The 19,243-nt window shown below is 38.9% G+C and overlaps 2 protein-coding genes across 2 annotated transcripts in view; one reads left to right on the top strand and one right to left on the bottom strand.

Moving 5' to 3' along the window:
* LOC146365550 (semaphorin-4E-like) overlaps positions 1-426 on the bottom strand; it is a 12,830-nt gene extending 12,404 nt beyond the window's left edge. Inside the window, exon 1 of the mRNA XM_084914927.1 lies at positions 320-426. The gene's annotated coding sequence lies outside the window, so the exon portion shown is untranslated. The remainder of the gene's footprint in view (positions 1-319) is intronic.
* Positions 1-19,243, top strand: part of LOC146365549 (serine palmitoyltransferase 2-like) — a 22,086-nt gene extending 2,843 nt beyond the window's left edge. The window contains exons 2-12 of the mRNA XM_084914928.1: positions 1,161-1,355; positions 2,340-2,494; positions 4,774-4,922; positions 6,499-6,623; positions 7,145-7,238; positions 7,510-7,615; positions 8,339-8,558; positions 9,202-9,328; positions 10,841-10,976; positions 11,895-12,024; positions 15,235-19,243. Of these exons, the coding sequence (XP_084771054.1) occupies positions 1,161-1,355; positions 2,340-2,494; positions 4,774-4,922; positions 6,499-6,623; positions 7,145-7,238; positions 7,510-7,615; positions 8,339-8,558; positions 9,202-9,328; positions 10,841-10,976; positions 11,895-12,024; positions 15,235-15,354 (1,557 nt within the window). The 3' untranslated portion in view covers positions 15,355-19,243. The remainder of the gene's footprint in view (positions 1-1,160; positions 1,356-2,339; positions 2,495-4,773; positions 4,923-6,498; positions 6,624-7,144; positions 7,239-7,509; positions 7,616-8,338; positions 8,559-9,201; positions 9,329-10,840; positions 10,977-11,894; positions 12,025-15,234) is intronic.

Genomic DNA, 19,243 nt, shown 5'->3' with positions numbered 1-19,243 from the left:
ACCATGGTAGCTAAGAGAAGCAGGGCTTATTGCAGAAATAACCAATCAAACTGAAATAGGGACTCACTGCTGTCAGAGCTGCTCAGAATTTGTTTGATTTTACGACTTTGAAACACCGAGCGGAGGCTTCAAGCTCAGATCACAGCACATCACAGTGAACAAAAAGAGATGTTATCTCAATGTGGAACACATTATATACATGCAATGAGAGCAACCTGCTACGTGAGTGACAGAAATGGCTGCATTCAACATTATGGAGTGTTAAAAGTGAAGCGACCTTTCTTTGTACTATAATTACAAAGTGTAGTGTATACGGTACCTGCGCTTTGCTTGTATGAACTCCTCTTGAAAACTGAAGCGTTTTAAGCTCTTTTTCCTGCTTGACTCACCTCTGAGCACATGCTCCCACTTATATTTAAAGTTGTTATTTTTTAAATGTGCTGTTTGAATGCGACAGATTCAAGTATAAACACAATTTTTCACAGCTTCTTAAGCACCCATACACATTGAAAGATGCTTTTTGCCACAAGATTATTATAACAGATTAAATTATTAAAAGTTATTTTTATTCAGCAAAGTTTTGAATCAGTTGTCACATTTCATTGCATAACTTGTATGACCAAATGTAAACCATGGAAGCCGTGGATGCACTGTGGGCCGCAGTGTGAGCCTTGTTCTATAGCTTGGACTTAAGAAACGTCCTGTTACATTTACTGACAATAAACTACTTTAGTGAAGAAATTTAAGCTGTTTTTTTGTTTTTGTTTTTTGCATTGGCTCCAGTTATGCACAAATAGTAACACAGCGTGATGTGAAACATGCTAGTACTACATATTGATAAGTCACATTGCTGCCACTTGCAACACAATCATCATTATGCCAAACTTGTATATATTTTATTTAAAAAGGGAATAATTCAACCAAAATTTCAGCATTTTTTTTGTACTACTTTACCATTTTTCTCTGTTCAGCAATGCAGATGATAATGTTTCATGAGTCTTGAAGTTAATTTAGTGTTGGAAAATTGTTGTGATTGTATTGTTTGTATTGTTTTAAGTTATTTTGTGATTCCTAGTTTGCATGGCAGATATTATTTCATGTCTTTCATTAAAATAAGTAAACCACTTGCTTCAATTCTGTACATTTTCTGATTTACATAGGTCTATGCAGCGTCATACAACAGTAGGCTGTACAGCCGGCCCTTCATCGAGTACTTTGAAGAGACCCCCATGATGGTGGCAGTGCTCACATACATGGGCTACGGCATCCTGACCATCTTTGGCTACCTCCGTGACTTCCTTCGTCACTGGAAGATTGAAAGGTGCCACATCGCCAGAGAAAAAGAGGAGCAAAAGGTAAGATGAAAAACAAATGCAACAGTAAATTTGCAGGAACACAAAATCAATTGATCTAAGAGGTGGTAATCAAAGTTATGGCTCATGCTAAGAAATTCCAGATAAAGGCAGCAGTTGAGAAACTTGGTTGCCCTTTACCTAAACGCAGTAGCTGTAGCGTTATGATTGCTTCTGACAGGGATTCATCTCGCATTTCAGGTGTTGAATAGTTCTTATCTGGGAGACTGAGCTCTAATTACATGTTGCCTGGTGACCAAATTGTTGCAGTGTTTGTGCGGGAACAGTAATGATAACAAAAGGGGGGAGGGGGGGGGGGGGGACTTTTGTAGTTTCATTAATCAAAGTAAGCCAATGTGATATTTGCACACTACAAAGCAAGCATCCATCCCAATCACTAGAATCTGCAATGTAGGTTGTCATATTGCAAACATTTTAATCAGGATTGCTTGAAGCTTGGTGTTTTTTAAAGAAAGCAAGCATCAGTTGTTTGAAATGAACCTGTCAGCTGTAATTATGTCCAGCTATGGGGAACTTTACATAGAAATATTCTTTGTTGCCTTTAATCCAAAATAGTCTAGTGTGCATGCTTAAGATTGCATTTTTGTTAGAGGTGGAACATGTTTAGAATGTCTTCTGTGTCACTCACTTTGTTTCCAACATCTTATGTAATGTGTGAAAGTAAAGCCCATTGTTCTCAGAATTTAGTTATGTCAAGGAAAGGAAGCCTTTCGTGGGGAAATCATTAAATGGGCCCGACGATATCGGACGGATGTTTTCCTCCATGATCATGTGTGTTCTTTTAAATGTTGTTGTAATGCTTAAACTGGATGAGATTAAATTCTTTCCTTGTGAGCTTTTGAAGAAACTTGAAACTGTGAAGATCTAGATATCGTTACAGGAAATACCAGTGATGTAGGAGAAAATTACTATATGTTGTGCTGCTTTTTACTTTCCTTTATTATCTACCTTTCCATCCATGTGTAGGATTTTGTACCGCTCTACCAGGATTTTGAGAACTTTTACACCAGAAACCTTTATATGCGGATAAGAGACAACTGGAACAGGCCTATATGCAGCGTCCCGGGAGCCAAGATGGATCTGATGGAACGAGCCACCTACGACTACAACTGGACTTTTGAGTGAGATTAATGTAGCTTTCATTCAAGAGCACAAATATTGTTATCATTAAGCTAACCTTAAGGTTTTCAGGCACACAATAGCAATGGGAAGTATGCTTTATAACTGCTATGTTACCAACATCACACAAAGTTGGTCAGGTTCCAGACGTCTCTCACTGGACACGGCTTTTTAAAAGCTCCGGCACACCTTTCCATTACCCATGATTAAATAAAACACGAAAACTAATGTACAGTACAATAGCACTAGACTGATAAATCAGCCAGGCTCATATCAGGTGACATTTGCTTAATGTGTTTGCATAATAGACACAAAACTACCTTAACTGAGTTGCGGAATTCAAAAGATGCTGGAAACCTGCCTTTGAGATTGACGTGGTTTTCATAGAAATTTTTCACCTGGACGTTAATATTAATACACATCCCCAAAGTCTGATATGATACGACTGTATGACTATAATAGGAGTTTTGGTTTGTGACTTGGTGCATTAATTCGAAACAGAATTCAAGATTTATAAGACCAGGTTGCTTTTCCTTTTGAACTATCCTCTTTTGACAGAGTCTGTGCCCATTCCAGCCTTAGCTTTCTGTTGAATTTCTCTTTTTTTCAGCAGCAAGTAATAAAAGAAGCTGCTCACTGGAGGTTTTTTACTTTTGTTTTACACTAAATGGTAAATGGCCTGTATTTGTATAGCGCTTTACTGGTCCCTAAGGACCCCAAAGCGCTTCAGTCATCCACCCATTCACACACACATTCACACACTGGTGATGTGTGCTACATTGTAGCCACAGCCACCCTGGGGCGCACTGACAGAGGGGAGGCTGCCGAACACTGGCGCCACCAGGCCATCTGACCACCACCAGTAGGCAACGGGTGAAGTGTCTTGCCCAAGGACACAACGACCGAGACTGTCCAAGCCGGGGCTCGAACCTTCCGATTACAAGGCGAACTCCCAGCTCTTGAGCCACTACTACACTAAAGGCTGTTGTGGTGAAAGTCCTGTTATAGCTGATTGGATAAGTGACTGAGAAGGTGTAGAGTTGTTCCTAATAAAGTTTATTTCTCTAGATCCTAATAAAACTAGAGAAATCTTGAACACATTTATTACAGCATTATATTGCATAGAGCAGGTACGATTCTCACCTTGTTTACCTCTGTGTGTAGTATGTAAATTCTATGAACAGACAGACATGACATAACATGAGACAAGACCTTGATACCAGAAGCTTGTTGTTTAGTTTCCATTGATCACTAATCCTTAAGTAGGGTTTGGTTGCATGCACATGAACAGTTAAGGTGGACAGGGAACGTTGGATTGCGTTTTTAATTTGTCTCGTGGTGTGCTTTGGAAATCATCCTGTTGATGCAAAAGAAAAAAAAATGCTATTTTCTGCTCGCCAGACTGTGTTACCTTTGACCTTTTTGTAGATTTAACTAAAGAGATGTGAACAAATTCTGTGGTTTTGCAGCACGGTGCTAATAACAAAGCTACAGTTTAATAGTTTAAAGTTGGCTCTTTGCCAAGTTGTCTGTTTGTGGAGACACAACACTGGCTCATCCAGCGAGTTAGGTGCCTTTTTTATGCTTAAGTGTTTATATTTCAGTGTTAAGTGGCTTAACAAAGAAGGCATGTGTCTGAAAATGTTCAGGTACAAAGACTGGACTGGAAATAAAAACCACTGAAAGACTTTCAGGAAGCCTGGAGAATTGTTCCTCAAGACAACTTTAAAAATTGCAGTTTTTCTGGTTCTTGGCTGCAAAATATAAAAACATGTTGAATGGCTCTAAGACTTTAGTACAGAATTGTATATGTAGCAGTTTTGTCTTTTTCTTTAATCTTGCTTATGCATTTCAATGATGCTGTGGTTCAGTCATCCTGCAAGCTAATTCAGATCTAGAATAGAATATTTTCTGATGTAAATTTAGTCTCAGAGGTGTAGGTGTAAATTTATCGAGGTTTGAAATGCAAATCGGGCTAATATTTAACCTCTGATAAACCCAGTGGACCCAAATCTATCTCATATTAAAATCGGTCCAACTTAAGATCTATAATGTTTGTGAAGTCAGACAAAACACACAAGTGAGAAGATGTGGGAGAGACAGAGACCAGAAAGATTGGAAAAACAAAGAGCACGCTGATGCTATCCAACCTTTCAGTCTAGTTTTTAATTACTTCTACCAATCATTACTATTAATTATACCAATCTGTTTCCCAAATCATTAGTTTCTTCTCATTGATTGTTTCCTGTGTCTGTTTATCTTCTCTCATCCTCTCTTGCAGATACACAGGTCGGGTAGTGCAGGATGTGATTAACTTGGGCTCGTATAATTACCTCGGCTTCGCTGAGAATACAGGTCCATGTGCTGACTCCGCAGCTGAAGTCACCATGAAGTACGGTGTTGGAGTTGCGAGCACGAGGCAGGAGATTGGTACAAACACATGGCAAAACACAGACACACCCGCTACCTTTGCTATCACTGCTGGGTCTTAAATGGCAAGACTGAGCACAGCTGAATTCACCTCGGTAAACAAAATGTCATAAACCAGTTAGTTTAGTAAAGCTGTGGGAACTAGTATGATGATCATCTGTGCGCGGTGTTTGAGCCAATTCCAAATTACCGTGAATTTTCTGTCTTTAGAAATGCTTTCAAATAAGTCTCACGGACCACTTTGTAAAGTACATTTTAGGCATTAGTCTGGTGTTGGAGCACCTTTAACCTTAAGAAAGGTTTTAATTCTTCTTGGCATAGATTCAGCAACATGCTGGAAACATCCAAACACATCTATGATGCAAATCTCTCCCTTAGTTGTAACGAGTAGTTATTTGAGTTACTGTTGCCTTCTTATCAGCTTGAAGCATGCTCCTCTAACCTCCTACAAACCACAACCAGTGAACTGCTGCTCTCACTAGATCTCTTCTCTTGTTGTGTGGGAAAATCCCAGTAGATTAGCAGGTTCTGAAATGCATTGGACACCATGCCACATTCAAAGTCACTGAACTCACCTTTCTTCCCCTTTCTAATGCTCATTTTATCTTGACTATGTTTACATGCCTAAATGTGTTATCGTTGCCATTTAAATAACTGATTTAATATAGTTGAACACGTCCCTAATAAAGTGGTTGGTGAGTGTAGATGGCTGTAATGCTTATGTACACTATAGGAGTTTATGTCCAACATATTATATTGTTTGGTGAAAAATATTTAGTTATAATTGACCACTTAATTAGAGCTTGGATCTTGGATTTGTACAAATACTGGAAATGGAGCGAAACACAAAATATAACAGTTACTGTTTAATGTTGTAAACATGTTGTATCCTGTTTGTTTAATTCATACAAAAGCAAACAGACAATATTTAAAGTTTTGATAACCTCACAGGATGTGAAGAAGTCTGTGCCCCTATGTGGGAAATACTACATGTATCATGATAAAATCCACAACTTGATGTCTTTACACTTGGATGTTATATGAACTGGACAAACAAGATATATCATGTGAACTTTAAGTATCTGAGTATCGGCAAGTTTCCTTTTTTAACTCCCCAGACAGAAGCGCAAATTGATTGGAGCAGAATGCGATCAGTGCAGTTTGTCAGTCAGTACAATTATGCAAAAAAGCTCAAGGTGAAAGTGATTAAACTTGGTGGAGAGGAGAAGCATGGGCAAAGGAGGAAGCTGTTCTACTTGGTGAATATCTGTCTCACCATCTTAACCGTGAAATAGGGAATTGGCTTTGGCGGTGGATCCTTGAGTTCTCTTGTTTTATTTAACTTGAACAAAGCTGGGGTAGCTGTTTCCCTCCATTTCCAGTCTTTATGCTTATTTTATTGATCTTCTGTGGTATCATCTCCCAGGAGAAGCAAGTAAATAAATAATACTAAAAAAATCTATGTCAGTTTTAGAACTTCAAGGTGTTCAGTGGTATCCGTTTATTTTAAGCTCCCATGTTTTTTGTGGGTTTTTTTTCTTTTAATTCATGTATGTATTTATTTTTTGTTCCTCAGGTAACCTGGACAGACACGAGGAGATGGAGAAACAGGTGGCTAGGTTCCTGGGTGTGGAATCAGCCATGGCGTTCGGCATGGGATTTGCAACTAACTCAATGAACATACCAGCACTCGTTGGCAAGGTAAGACCCCAAGTGACACATGGGACAAGGATGAGCTTATTTTTAGCAAGATATCCTGGATGTTCATGGGTCTTTTCTAAGTATGTTTACTTAATAGTACGCTATTGTAGGTCACCAGTTACACCAAGCACCTTATCTTATATCAGGAAGAAACACTTGCTGGTGACTGGCTGGTTGTGTGTGTTAAAGTGAAAAAGGAGCAAACTAAGGAAGTGAAAGCCAACAGTGGTGAGACTGCTAAAGACTTCTGCTCTAATAAAATGATTCAGACCTGCTGGTATAAAGGCGTAGGGTTAGACTCAGAGCAGCGAGGTATGAAACGATGCAGTTCTACAAAGCAAGCTGCATTCTCAGTGTAATTCTCTCAGCAGAGGTTGTTCTGTATAATTGTAAAAAAGGATTCTCCACCCTCTCACCAGCCAATAAAAACAATGTTGACTAAAAAACATAGCAGTCCATCTGCTATTGTGTGCAACAAATCCTATATGTGTGAAATATTAATGCTAATTAATCTTCTGCAGGGTTGTCTAATCCTGAGTGATGAGCTGAACCATGCCTCTCTGGTCCTGGGAGCCAGACTATCTGGGTCCACCATCAGAGTCTTTAAACACAACAGTGAGTCTCGTATTGGTTCTTATCCTTCTGCCTCCTATTTGCATTTATTCCCATGCATTAGCCATGTCGTAAAACTTCCATTGCTTCTTAAGGTCTGTAATTATAGCGCTTTTTATTAGTTTGATTGTCTGATCTAATGTTTGCCAGCTTTAAAACAACGTCAGTACAAAAGAGAAAGCATTTTGATGTAGCATAGAAAGGAAGACCACTGCTAAAACCACAGCTTTCATTTTGAATGTTAACACTTCAGATTTTTGTTTTTTCCTGTCAGATATGCAGAGCCTTGAAAAACTGTTGAGAGAAGCCATTGTTCATGGCCAACCCAGGACTCACAGACCATGGAAGAAGATCCTAATAGTGGTTGAAGGCATTTACAGGTACTGCTTTGATTTCCCGTTTATGTCATACATGACTTCATGGGGAAAATAAATATTTAGAACTTTTGAGTCTGTTAGATGTGCGTATTTAATCTATTGGGAGTACATTTAAATCTTGTCTTTGGTAGGAGAAAGTCTCAGCGCTGAATTTATACAATTTTTTGCAACTGTACTGAAAGTGTCTTTGGCCTTATGCAGTAGAAAAAAAAGGAGTTGCCCACTTTTAAAATTCCCTTTATTTTCCTTCCTAGTTTCAGGTTGAGCAAGACCTAAAAACTTTATTGCATAAGCAGCAATTCCATCTGTGGCCAATGCCCCTAGCTGGATTATTAAGAATGATTGTTGATGTATTTCTGGTGCAAAGACATACATGCATTAAGCACATGCAAGAACAGGTTCAGCTTCCTCTGATGGTTCATTCAGGTTCAGTACTTTAAACTGTACTGAGAATGTGTCAGTGCTTAGTTAGCTAACCTGATTCTGTCTGACATGTGCTACAAAAAGCATTTGCAACGTGCAAGACAGTTTCTGCTGTCTTTTTTGTTTTTTAATAAGTTTAACTTTTTTTATTTGAGTCAAAAGTCATTTCTGCTGTTTATTCTATGTTGACAGCTGTTTGATGGATAGTTTCTGGTGCAAAAGCTGAATTTGTTGGGAAAAACAAAGCTGTAACACCTCAGGAGATGTAATGCACCTTCCACTCTGCCTGTTTCCTCCCTGCAGCATGGAGGGCAGCATAGTGCGCCTGCCAGAAGTGATTGCCTTAAAGAAGCGCTACCGGGCCTACCTTTACTTGGATGAAGCCCACAGTATAGGGGCCCTGGGTCCAAGAGGAAGAGGTGTGGTGGATTACTTTGGCCTCGACCCATGTGACGTGGATGTCATGATGGGCACTTTTACCAAAAGCTTTGGTGCTGCAGGTGGATACATCGCAGGGAAAAGGGTGAGCTTTATCTCTTTGTTTATTTTTTATTTTTTGAAGGAAAAAAAAGGGGGGAAAAGAGTGCATTTTCCAGCATAACATCAGTTTAAACTCACTCAGTTTTTCAAGAGTGCACTGATGCATGGACTCTCTAAGCGTCACTTGTTGCAGAAACGAGTGCTAGTCATTGCAACAGTGCGTGTTGCATTCTTGACATTTCAGCACGACATCCATCAAAACTTAGCAAAGCTTGCTTATCAAGATAAGACACTTTGTCTAAATCATCATGTAGTGGCGTCTTAGAATTGCCGAAGCCCTCAAGCAGAACAAAGGAGTCGGAGAAAATTGGTCATGAATCACTTAGGAATGTGTTAACAGGTTACAGGATGTAGCTCACATTATGCTTTTAATGACTTTCATATCCTTCTAAAAATGTAACGGGCAGATTGACAGGTTTGAGAGCGCAAAGCGAAATTCAGTTCTCACTTTGTGCTTATCAGACTGTTGAGGTTTTTAATGTAAATCTGGTGCTTCTAAAAATAAAATAAAAACATTTTCACATATTCATGAAAGAAGGAAGCAACAAGCAACGTTTTGAGGGACTGAGAGACTGCAGCTGTTCATGCGTATCTGCTTATGTCTTCTGTGTGTCTCCTGGGTTTAGGAGCTCATCGAATACCTGCGCTCCCATTCCCACAGTGCGGTCTACGCCACCTCCATGTCTCCTCCTGTGGTGGAGCAAATCATCACTTCTATGAAGTGCATTATGGGAGAGGATGGCACAACAATAGGTAAGCCTCAGTCCAGATTGTTCACTTTTTTATATGTGAGAAAACTGCATTTCAAGATAAAGTGTAAAAATGTTTTGCTTTTAAGGAGTCATTATATTAGATGTTGAGACAAATCTCACTTTCCACTTACATATAGTGCATTCCACATGCACTGCAGTCCATGACCACATCTGAATCTGATTGGTATATAGGCACACAAAGATGTTACGTTGAGGTCAGAAAATTTCCTCTATAGATCGATCAGAGTGATAAACAGCTAAACTCTGCAGCAACGTCAAGCTACTAAACAGTTTTGGATTAAAAATGTAAAAGTTAAACAGCCAGTTTCAGCAAACTTCAGGCTATTCTTGCATATTTACTATAGTGCATAATGGTGCAGGTCCTTGGTTATTTGTTTTGTTGCATTGTGTTTATAATTTGGTGACGTCTCCACTTCTGATGATTTTATGTCAGCAGTAATTGTTATGATGGGCCACCAGGTGTCACTGCAAAGTTAAGAATTGTACGACTGGAGCCAGCATCTGGTCTTTTTCACCAGATGTTACATAAAGAAAAGGAGTAGAAGGGGAAAAAAGAACGATGTCCAGTTATAAATATGTATGTATGTATTTTTTTTTTTTTTTTTTTTTTTTTTATAATGGTTACTTGATTTAAAGAGGTTAAGGAATATTTTATGATGATGTTTATAGACGAGGCAATTCTATCTCCTCTACATGGACCTAACCTCAACCATTTTGCTAGAACAGTTCAAGATGTCGCTAAGCGAAATCTAAAGTCCACAGTACACAATTTGATTCAAATGTAGATGTGCAGAACGTTTCTTTTTCATCTTTGGAAAGCATCATTAAGAGCTCATTTTATTTTTTGCACTTCAGGAAAGTCAGATTTAGTAAAGAATAAACAGCCCTCGGTAAGAGAATCACCTTTGTGTAGCTCTGAAATTGAGTTGCAATCAGTTGCAACCAGTGACTGACAAAATGTGGATGTAAAGAAAAATTATTAAAAACCCACAAGAAAAAAATCAATGCAGACGAAAATAAATATGGGTAGTTTAAAGATGAATGATACAAGCATGACACAATTTAAATAATGCAAATGCAGATTTACACCAAACAAACTCGTTATTATAAACAAATAATAAACTTGTTTGTTAACAAACCCAGAACAACAATAAAAACAAAAACATTTAACTGATAAAGCAGTAAATGAAGCCAGGCTTCATTAATGAGTTTGCTATATCCAGTGAGTGTGAGTAACAAATTACACTAAGCAGAGATGAGTGGATATCACAGCGCTCTGTGAATATTCACATATTGTCCATTAACACATCAACATGTGATGACTTGTGTGTCTAACACGTTAAAGTGGCAAAGCAAACGGCTGTCATCACACTGCAAAAAACAAAACCTAGATGATTAAATATAGATGATCTTAGAACGCGGGACATCCGTGTGATTAACTTCCATCGTGCTTCCTATCAACTCTGTCTCCAAATTTCTTCATCATCCTTAGGCAGTGAGCGTGTGCAGCAGCTGGCAGAGAACACGGTCTATTTCCGCAAGAGGCTTCGAGAAATGGGCTTCATTATCTACGGCAACAACGACTCTCCCGTCGTACCCATGATGCTCTACATGCCCGCCAAGATAGGGTGAGCCTCCATCTTTGCTGTTTACTACTGCGCTGATTGCTGGAACTCTTAATTGGAGCCTTAGAGCAATACAGTGTGATCAATTATATCATTTGTTTTTTCCCCTAAAATATTATTAAGGTAAAAAGTTTAAAAACTCTGTTATAGCAGTGGACCGTAGACAGTGTCCCAACGTCACATCACAAGAGCTCAAGGTGTTAAACTGACTGCAGAAACTGAGTCTCAGTGCACACATGCTTCTTTAGTATCAGTACAATGACTGTATCTCTGCAGCTTTAATTAATCCTGCTGTAAATATCAAGCAAAACACTGGGACCAAAGCAGGTTTGGGACCATTCCTTTTTTCTTCTAATGAAGAATTTGTCTGTCTTCGTAAAGCTTCTGCAGACATGTTTTCATAGAAGACTTTACCCATTTTTTTTGTCTGTCATACTCTTTATTAAACCTCTGCGGTTATTTTTGCTATTCAGTTTTTTCAATTCAGTTTTATTTATACTGCACCAAATCACAACAGTTGCCTCAAGGCGCTTTATGTTATATGGTAGACCCTACAATAATACGTACAGAGGAAAAACCCAATAATCATATGACCCCCTATGAGCAAGCACTTCGATGATGGTGAGAAGGAAAAACTCCCTTTTAACAGGAAGAAACCTCGGGCAGAACCAGGCTCAGGGAGGGGCGGGGCCATCTGCCCTGACCAGTTGGGTGAGAGAAGGAAGACAGGACAAAAGACATGCTGTGGAAGAGAGACAGAGGTTAATAACCAGTACGATTCAATGCAGAGAGGTCTATGAACACATAGTGAGTGAGAAAGGGGACTGAAGAAGAAACACTCAATGCTGGGATTCCCCCAGCAGCATAACTAAGGGAGGATTCAGGGTCACCTGATCCAGCCAGCTTTGTCTCTCCCACCAGAGCGTTTGGTAGGGAGATGCTGAAGAGGAACATTGGCGTGGTGGTCGTGGGCTTCCCTGCTACACCCATCATCGAGTCGCGAGCACGCTTCTGCATCTCTGCCGGCCACTCGAAAAACATGCTCGACCAGGTAAACACACACTTAAAAATATCTTAACACGTGTTTAGTATTCAGCATGTCTCATTTAGCACATTCTAGATACAATATTCTTTTATGGTAATACTGATAGGTAAAAGTCGACAATGATTTCTCAAAATGGGACAATTTCTTTCTTTTTTTCGGTCTTTAAGACCAAGAAGAAGAAGCTGTTACACACCACTGCGTGTCATTAAATCCTGCTAAATAATGACCACTAAAAATACTGTTCTGCTCTGTTCTGATGTCTGATGATGGCAGTTAATTGGATGTAATATTCTGCAGCTTGTACTTAGTATGCAAAAGCTGTCAGGTTTTTTTTTTTTTTCTCTTTAAAGAAAGACTGCAGCACCTACAGCTGCAGATGTATTGATGTTGACTAGTCTTGCGTATCCACTTCTCACTGTCCACATAGGCGAACGGTCAGGCTGAAGCCATTACATTTCAGTGAAAAACATTCCCCGAATTCCTCTAATTACTCAGAATTGTTAGACCCGAGCCTCTCTGAACTAAGCTCACACTGGTGTTTTGCTAAGTGTACTTCCACAGGGGTTATGGCTAATTACTGGGCCTGCACACAGATCAGGTTTTTGTCAAAGTTTTTCCAGCATGTAGCTTGTTAGCTAGATTTGCCGGCAGGAGTTCACAAGGAGGAGAAGGGTGCAATTACTAATAGTCTACCAGTGGCAGGCTTATGTGAGTGGTGCTGGCTGCTACTAGCCAGGCCTGATTTGTTTAGTTATACTCTCTAAAGTTTGTTCATTCCTGTTTCACAGCAGTGTAATGACCTTCGAGCTGTTTGAAACTAAGTGGAGAAATCTAGTTGGCATTAAATAAAGTGGAGCAGTCTAACAGGGGCAAACACTGTCTGCAATTTGAGGGACACTGATATGATCTCTTTTGACCTCAAATGTCTACCTTTGCAGGATGCCTTGAGTAACTTAGAGCATGCCGAGTCCCTTGCAGCTTAATGTCTGACATCCCATTGCCAGAAATCCATCAAAGGACAAGAATGCCTCACTTGGATTTAGAGAGTGTCAGGAAAAGTCTCCCAGAAGAGGCTCCATATAAAAATAAAGTGTCAGCCGTATCACTCTGCAGGTTAACGTACTGTTTGTTCCCTGTGTTTTGAGTGTAGACCTCAACATTGCTCTTTGTGTTGGCCTGTGTAAGTGCAGACAGTTCAGCTTTGATTACAACACATCTAAAACCGCCCACTCTTCACAGCGAGGGCTCTTCTGCGTTGCTGAAATGAGCTCACTGCAGACCTGTTTGCTCTTCACTACGGGCCACCGTCTTAGATCCTCCACGGTTCTTTTCTTATTTTGACACTAATGTAAATCCTCTCACACAGAGGTTGAGCTTTCTCCTGTGCTTCCTGTCTAATGTGTGTAGCTCAGTTGGCGCAGATACAAACTGTGTCTCCAGGAAGTTTTGTATATCCAGGGTTATGGTATCTCTTCCTATTATTCTCGGTGCACTTCAAAAAATTGAACAAAATAAGCTGAAGACAAGGAGTGGGAGTACTGTACCGTAGTGCTTTTATCTGTCATGGTGTAAAATCTGTCTCCGTTAGCCTTCCTCTCTGTATTATTCTCATGCACTTTGAAGTGTCATCTTGGTTTGTGTTTCTTTTATCTGCTGGCGAGCTTTCAGAGTATTATCTTTTCACTCTCTCACACCCACACTTACATCTCGACCTAAATCCTTTTATTGCCATCGTTATTTCATTCTACTGACCGCAATAATCTGTCAACCTTAAATGTCAGGTTATAACTAATGTATCTGAAAATGTGGAGACGGTTACAAAATTGTCCACCTAGTGTTGATTTGGAGGAGCTACTTCGACATCTGATGGCTCAAAATGTTAAACGCATCAGAGGTAGAATAGTGATATATATATTTTTTTTTTTTTTCATTTTATTTTTTTAGCCTACCTGAAAAGCCTTACTTGATTAAGGAGATGAACCAACTTAATATTTGGCCGAAACGACACAGAAAGATACTCATGATTTGACTGCAATAAAGCATTTCAGTTCCTTTTATACTTTAAGATGTGATACAAAGCCCATCTGTCATCCTCACAAAGCTTTACCATAAACAGAAGGTATATATTGCTTTACTGGCAACCTACACACATTGAAACATTGAAAAACTCCTCAAGCCCCATAAATAGTCACTTATCCAAAGTTGCATAAGTCCAGGAATTGGTGAATAAACATCTGGTGTAACGGGAACAATGTACTCCACGCATGCATGTTACTCCAGAGCTCTAATTTCAGAACAAAAACACATTTTATAAGGTTTTGACGCACTGGGAGAAACCTAACTTTACTCTGAATTTTTGGAAATTCTCCGCTCTTTTTTTTTTTTTTTTTTTTTCTCTTGCATTTCTTTTCCAGCCTGTTACTTTATTATTCCCGGTTAATGTCACCAGTGTGAGATGTGCGACGATAAATCTCATTTCCTATTTCAGAAAAGCAGCTGTGTGCTGCAGGACTGAGGGATTTAACAAATAGCTGGTGAACAAAATGTAGCATTTGCAATCTTGAGAGAGAAATATTAATTTTAAAAAGGAAACTGTAGATTCATAAAAACGGGAGTCCAGATCTATGCCAATTAAATCCATTAATGTGCTGTTGAGCTGACAGTATTGAATCTTAAAACTTTTTAAAAGGTTGTTTGTTCTGCAGCTTGTTGCTCTGACCTCAAGTGAGCAGAAATCTACAGATGAAGCTTAAAGTTAAAACTGATGAAACAAACATGCATGATGCAACAAAGCAAAACCACATTAAAATTTAAGGACTCATTTCAGCAATATATACTCATCCCTACATTGTGTAATTATTGTCGACCTTATGCTATAACAGCTTGAACTGTAGCACTTCAGTTGCATTAACCAGAGCTCATGCACTCAGAGGCTGAATATGTCCCCCTTGGTTGAAGAGCTTTAGATAGAATGACGATTTGCTGCTGTTTGGAAGACGTGTCTGTATGAACTCATCACTTTGCTCTAACACCCAGGTAATAGAAGTGAAAAATGTAAAAGTTCAAACCAGAGATCTTTCCTGCTTCGGCCCCAGTTTGCAATTTGGTTTTATGAGGCTGGTGTCTCTGCATCTGTAAACGTCCTCGCTCTTCATGTTGGCCTTCAGACTGACAGCATTTTTTTTTTTCTTCTTCATTGCATAAATGTCTCCACAGGCGCTGAACGTCATCAGTGAGGTTGGAGACCTCCTTCAGCTCAAGTACTCCCGTCACAGACTGCAGCCGTCTTCTGCGCGGCCTTTTGATGATGATGTGTATGAGGACATTGACGACTGATGAATCACTCTGCTGCTTAAGTGGCTTGAACCAGAACAACCCCGGAAAATACAGAGCGGGTCGGTCAAGATGGATCACAAGTCTTCCTTAAGGAGCGACATGTGCGTACGTGCCCCCTGCCATCATGTTGCCAACTCGTAACCTCCCCAGACGAAAGCAAAACGCTTAAAAATACCCTCAGATTTTATTTTGCCTTACTACACATGCAGAGATTGTGAACAGTGAAAATGGCACCTCTGCTTCTTCCTGCGTCTTTTTTCACTTTTTTTTTTTTTTTTTTTAAAGATTTTTTTGTTTGTTTGGTTGTGTCTTTAGTATTTGTGGTTTTGGCCTTTGTTAAGCTTGTAATTACAGATCCAGTGTGCACGTCATCTTTTTGTTTTTTCTTCTTTTATGACATGAATCTTTCGAAAATGTAAGGAGAACATTGTTACCATCTATCAATGAACGGTCCTTTCTTCCACTCCTTTGAAAGGAGCCGTTATTGTCATAAGTAGAAATCACTAGATGCATTTCCACAAGACCTAATTCGTCACCACCAGGAGCCTGTTAGCGTGCAAACATGACATGACTTACAGCCAGTTCCTTCCGTTTTTTTCGAGTAATGTAACAGGGAATCTGTCAGTTTAGAGCTAATTACCTGACAGCTTTCCATTTAAAAAAAAAAAAAAAAAAAAAAAAAAAAAAAAAAAAGAAGAACATTTTGATCACTTTATTGCTATTATTTAGAAGATTAGATGGACAAAGTCAGCCTCAAGTCTTAAAGCTAAGCTCACCGTTTGCTAACTTTCACTTCATATTTTTCCTGCTGCATGGCATAGATCTGAATTTAAGCAACAAAGCAGATGAGCACATTTCCCAAAATCCCAAATACTGTCTTTTATGTATCTCCAGTAAAGTTCAATATCTGTCTTCAGTAGTAAGATGAAGGTATTGCCATAATTTCGCGTTTGAGAATTTTATTTGCCTCCACTGAGATCAGCTCTGGGTCAGTAGAACAGTGCCAAAGTGAACAGAACAGATTATCTGTGATGTTTGTATGTGTGAGGAAATGTTCCTGAATGGGCCGCATGGCTCAAAAGAATAAATGATTAATATCCTGTTCAAGGCTTCAGTAAAAATCACAAGTCAAAATAGAAATCAAAAACTAATTACCCTTCCAAACATTTGATTTTATCTTTTTTCAGTAATGAAATGATTGCAATGATATTACATGTTGTTTTTCATTTTCCTTAAGGAGGACCTGCTCTCTGTATTGTTACTGTTAAACTCTTATAGAGTAGCTTTGCATTATTCAGAGTTCAAAATAATCTTTATTTGTGTGATACTGAGCCTTGGAGCCGCCTCTCAGTTCATCTCAATTTGTTAGAAAATGACCCGTAGCTAGTTTATTGTGATGGTGCTGTTTTTATTATGTTGCTCTTTTTTTGTTTGCTTTCTCTTCTGTTTTTTTTTTTTTTTTCTCCATACAGGTGATCCAGGTGTTTTGTTTGTTTTTCTTTCTTTCTTCCCCCCCTTCTCACCGTCTCTTCTCCCCTTTGGTTTTCTTTCTCTCCCTCTCTTTCTTTCATTCTTTCTCCCTGTCCTATCCCCCAGTCATGTCTGTCCCGTTTGTAGCAACCGAAAATAAAATAAATTCATAATTATAATAAAGGTCAATCAAATGACCAATATGGCAAGGCCATGATGATCCACTTGGTAAAATAAATCCGCTTGGCATCTTTCTTGGCCTTAAGACAACAATTCTGATGGCTAAAGATCCAAACGAGACACAACAACAACAAAAAAAGAAAAAGAAAGAAAATGACCCATTTTTAGCACCCTTTCATTGAAACTGACTTTCTTCTGATTGGTCACACCTCCCTAAGTGTTTGCTGATAACAAGTGGGCATGGTTTCTTCACTCAGAGCGACACTCGTGATGATTATAACAAAGACATCTTCTCTAAATGAGACAAGCCCCAGGAGTAGAAAATCCTGTTGATAACTGAACATTCAGAGCAGTGTAACGCTGAGGTTTTGGCTCACAGAGATGACGTTTGCATTCACTGACCTTTTTATTTGAAACTTTGGGCAGAATTATTATAAATATCCACTGCTGTAGCTATTTTATATATACAAAAAAAAAAGGAAAAGCTTAAACACGCCGCATTAAGTGAATAGCACTTTTATAATAATCAGGTTTCTGTTGCAAAACTATAAACATGATTTCTTTCACTGACAGAACTACCACTTTCTATTTCAGAAAAAAAACATTTAAAAAGCCATGTTGAGATTTAAATACACTTGAGTGCTGCTACTGGAGAAAAAAAAAAGAAAGAAAGAAAAACTGGAAATTTAACCCTAAGACATAATACACATTATACTGTTACAAAGTCAGCGTCTTTTCCCCCACCAAGACCAGAGTTACTGGGACTGTGTTTGTCTTCCTGTTTGTTACGGGGGGGTTCCTCTTAAGTCATGTGACGAGGTTCAAACTGAAGAATATCTATTAGCCCAGGTAAACTAGTGTGGACAGGATCCAGCTCTTTGCTGCTTTGTGCCTGATAATTGTTTTATTGCCTTGAAAAACAAAATGCTTTCTTTGTGGTGAGACTAATGAGTCAATAATGATGTTAACAGTCTTCTTAGGATCGGCGAGTGTGTTTTGCTTTTACGTTCTTCCACATAAACAGCAGCTGTATTTGGAAATGTGGGCATTTACATTGTACTACTGAGCTTTGGGACAGCAGCACTCCTTAGTGAAGGCAGCTCATGTCCCACGTGTATATGCTACCGCTTGCATGTGTGCACACTGACGAGTGCTGTGCAAGTGCTCGTCCTTCATACTAATGCACGCACAGGAAAAATTCATCCCAGAAGCTGCTCTGCACCAGAGCTGGTGGTGCTCAAAGTGAAACGTTGTTGTTTTTTTGTAACCTACTACGTTCTGTCTTCATGTCTTTCTGGGGTTGCTGGGTTGTTTTATTTTTTTATTTTTTGGTCCATCTTTGCGGATCTTCTGATGTGTAGTGTGGGATACTTGTGTAACACGTCTTATGTAATCCATTTGGCTTTCTTTCTGCAGAAAATGGATCACAGATGATCGTTCGTGAGCTGAAAGTTTGGTTGCAATGTTGTTCATACAAATACAGAATGTATCTATGTATTTTTAATTATGAACCGAGAGAAGCTGTACCGTTACACTCACAGCAAATATTTAAACATATGTTCATGTTATGTAAAGATTTTATGTCCTGACATTTTACTAAGGAGTTTCTGAACATTAATTAGATCAGTTTCCCTTCAGTTCATTCATCTCAGTAGTTCTCTGCAAAGACGGTATCTGGTTTGAACCATAAAATCCACTTTATTTAGAAAAAAACTACATAAAAGCAAAATAACCTCGTTGTTTTTATTCTTTGTTTTGGTAAAACGGCATGAAATGCTGTTATGGATGATGGCTCGCTACAAAGTTTATATTGTTTCATTAAAAATTAGCTGTTGGGACGATTTTGTTTATTATGGAGCGTGTGTGTGCGTGTGTGTGTGTGCGCGTGTGTGTGTGTGTGTGTGTGTGTGTGTGTGTGTGTGTGTGTGTGACCACACATCAGAGATCGCTGTTCTCTGATATAAAGTAGTGCCTTTGACGCAGATTTCCTTTCTAAGAATTCTGGTTCTCGTGTCATAACTTCAGTTGTTCATCTTTGACCATCTTAATTGTTCTCTTCAACTACTTAGTCTTCAGCAGTACTCAACTGTATGATTAGCACTGTGTGATATCCATGTTAACTAATTTCTCTGCATTTCATCATAGAAAATGCACTATTTCAACATATCGGTAAAATATTAAAACGTAATGTTTCACCCTTGTCAGTTACACGAGTAGATGAATAAAAGAGTTTAAAATA

The sequence above is a fragment of the Perissodus microlepis genome, chromosome 19 (genome assembly GCF_051167445.1).
Source record: "Perissodus microlepis isolate ML-2025 ecotype Zambia chromosome 19, ASM5116744v1, whole genome shotgun sequence".
Lineage (NCBI taxonomy): Eukaryota > Metazoa > Chordata > Actinopteri > Cichliformes > Cichlidae > Perissodus > Perissodus microlepis.
Note: the sequence above shows the minus strand (reverse complement) of the source record. Positions and strands in the feature narration are given on the sequence as shown.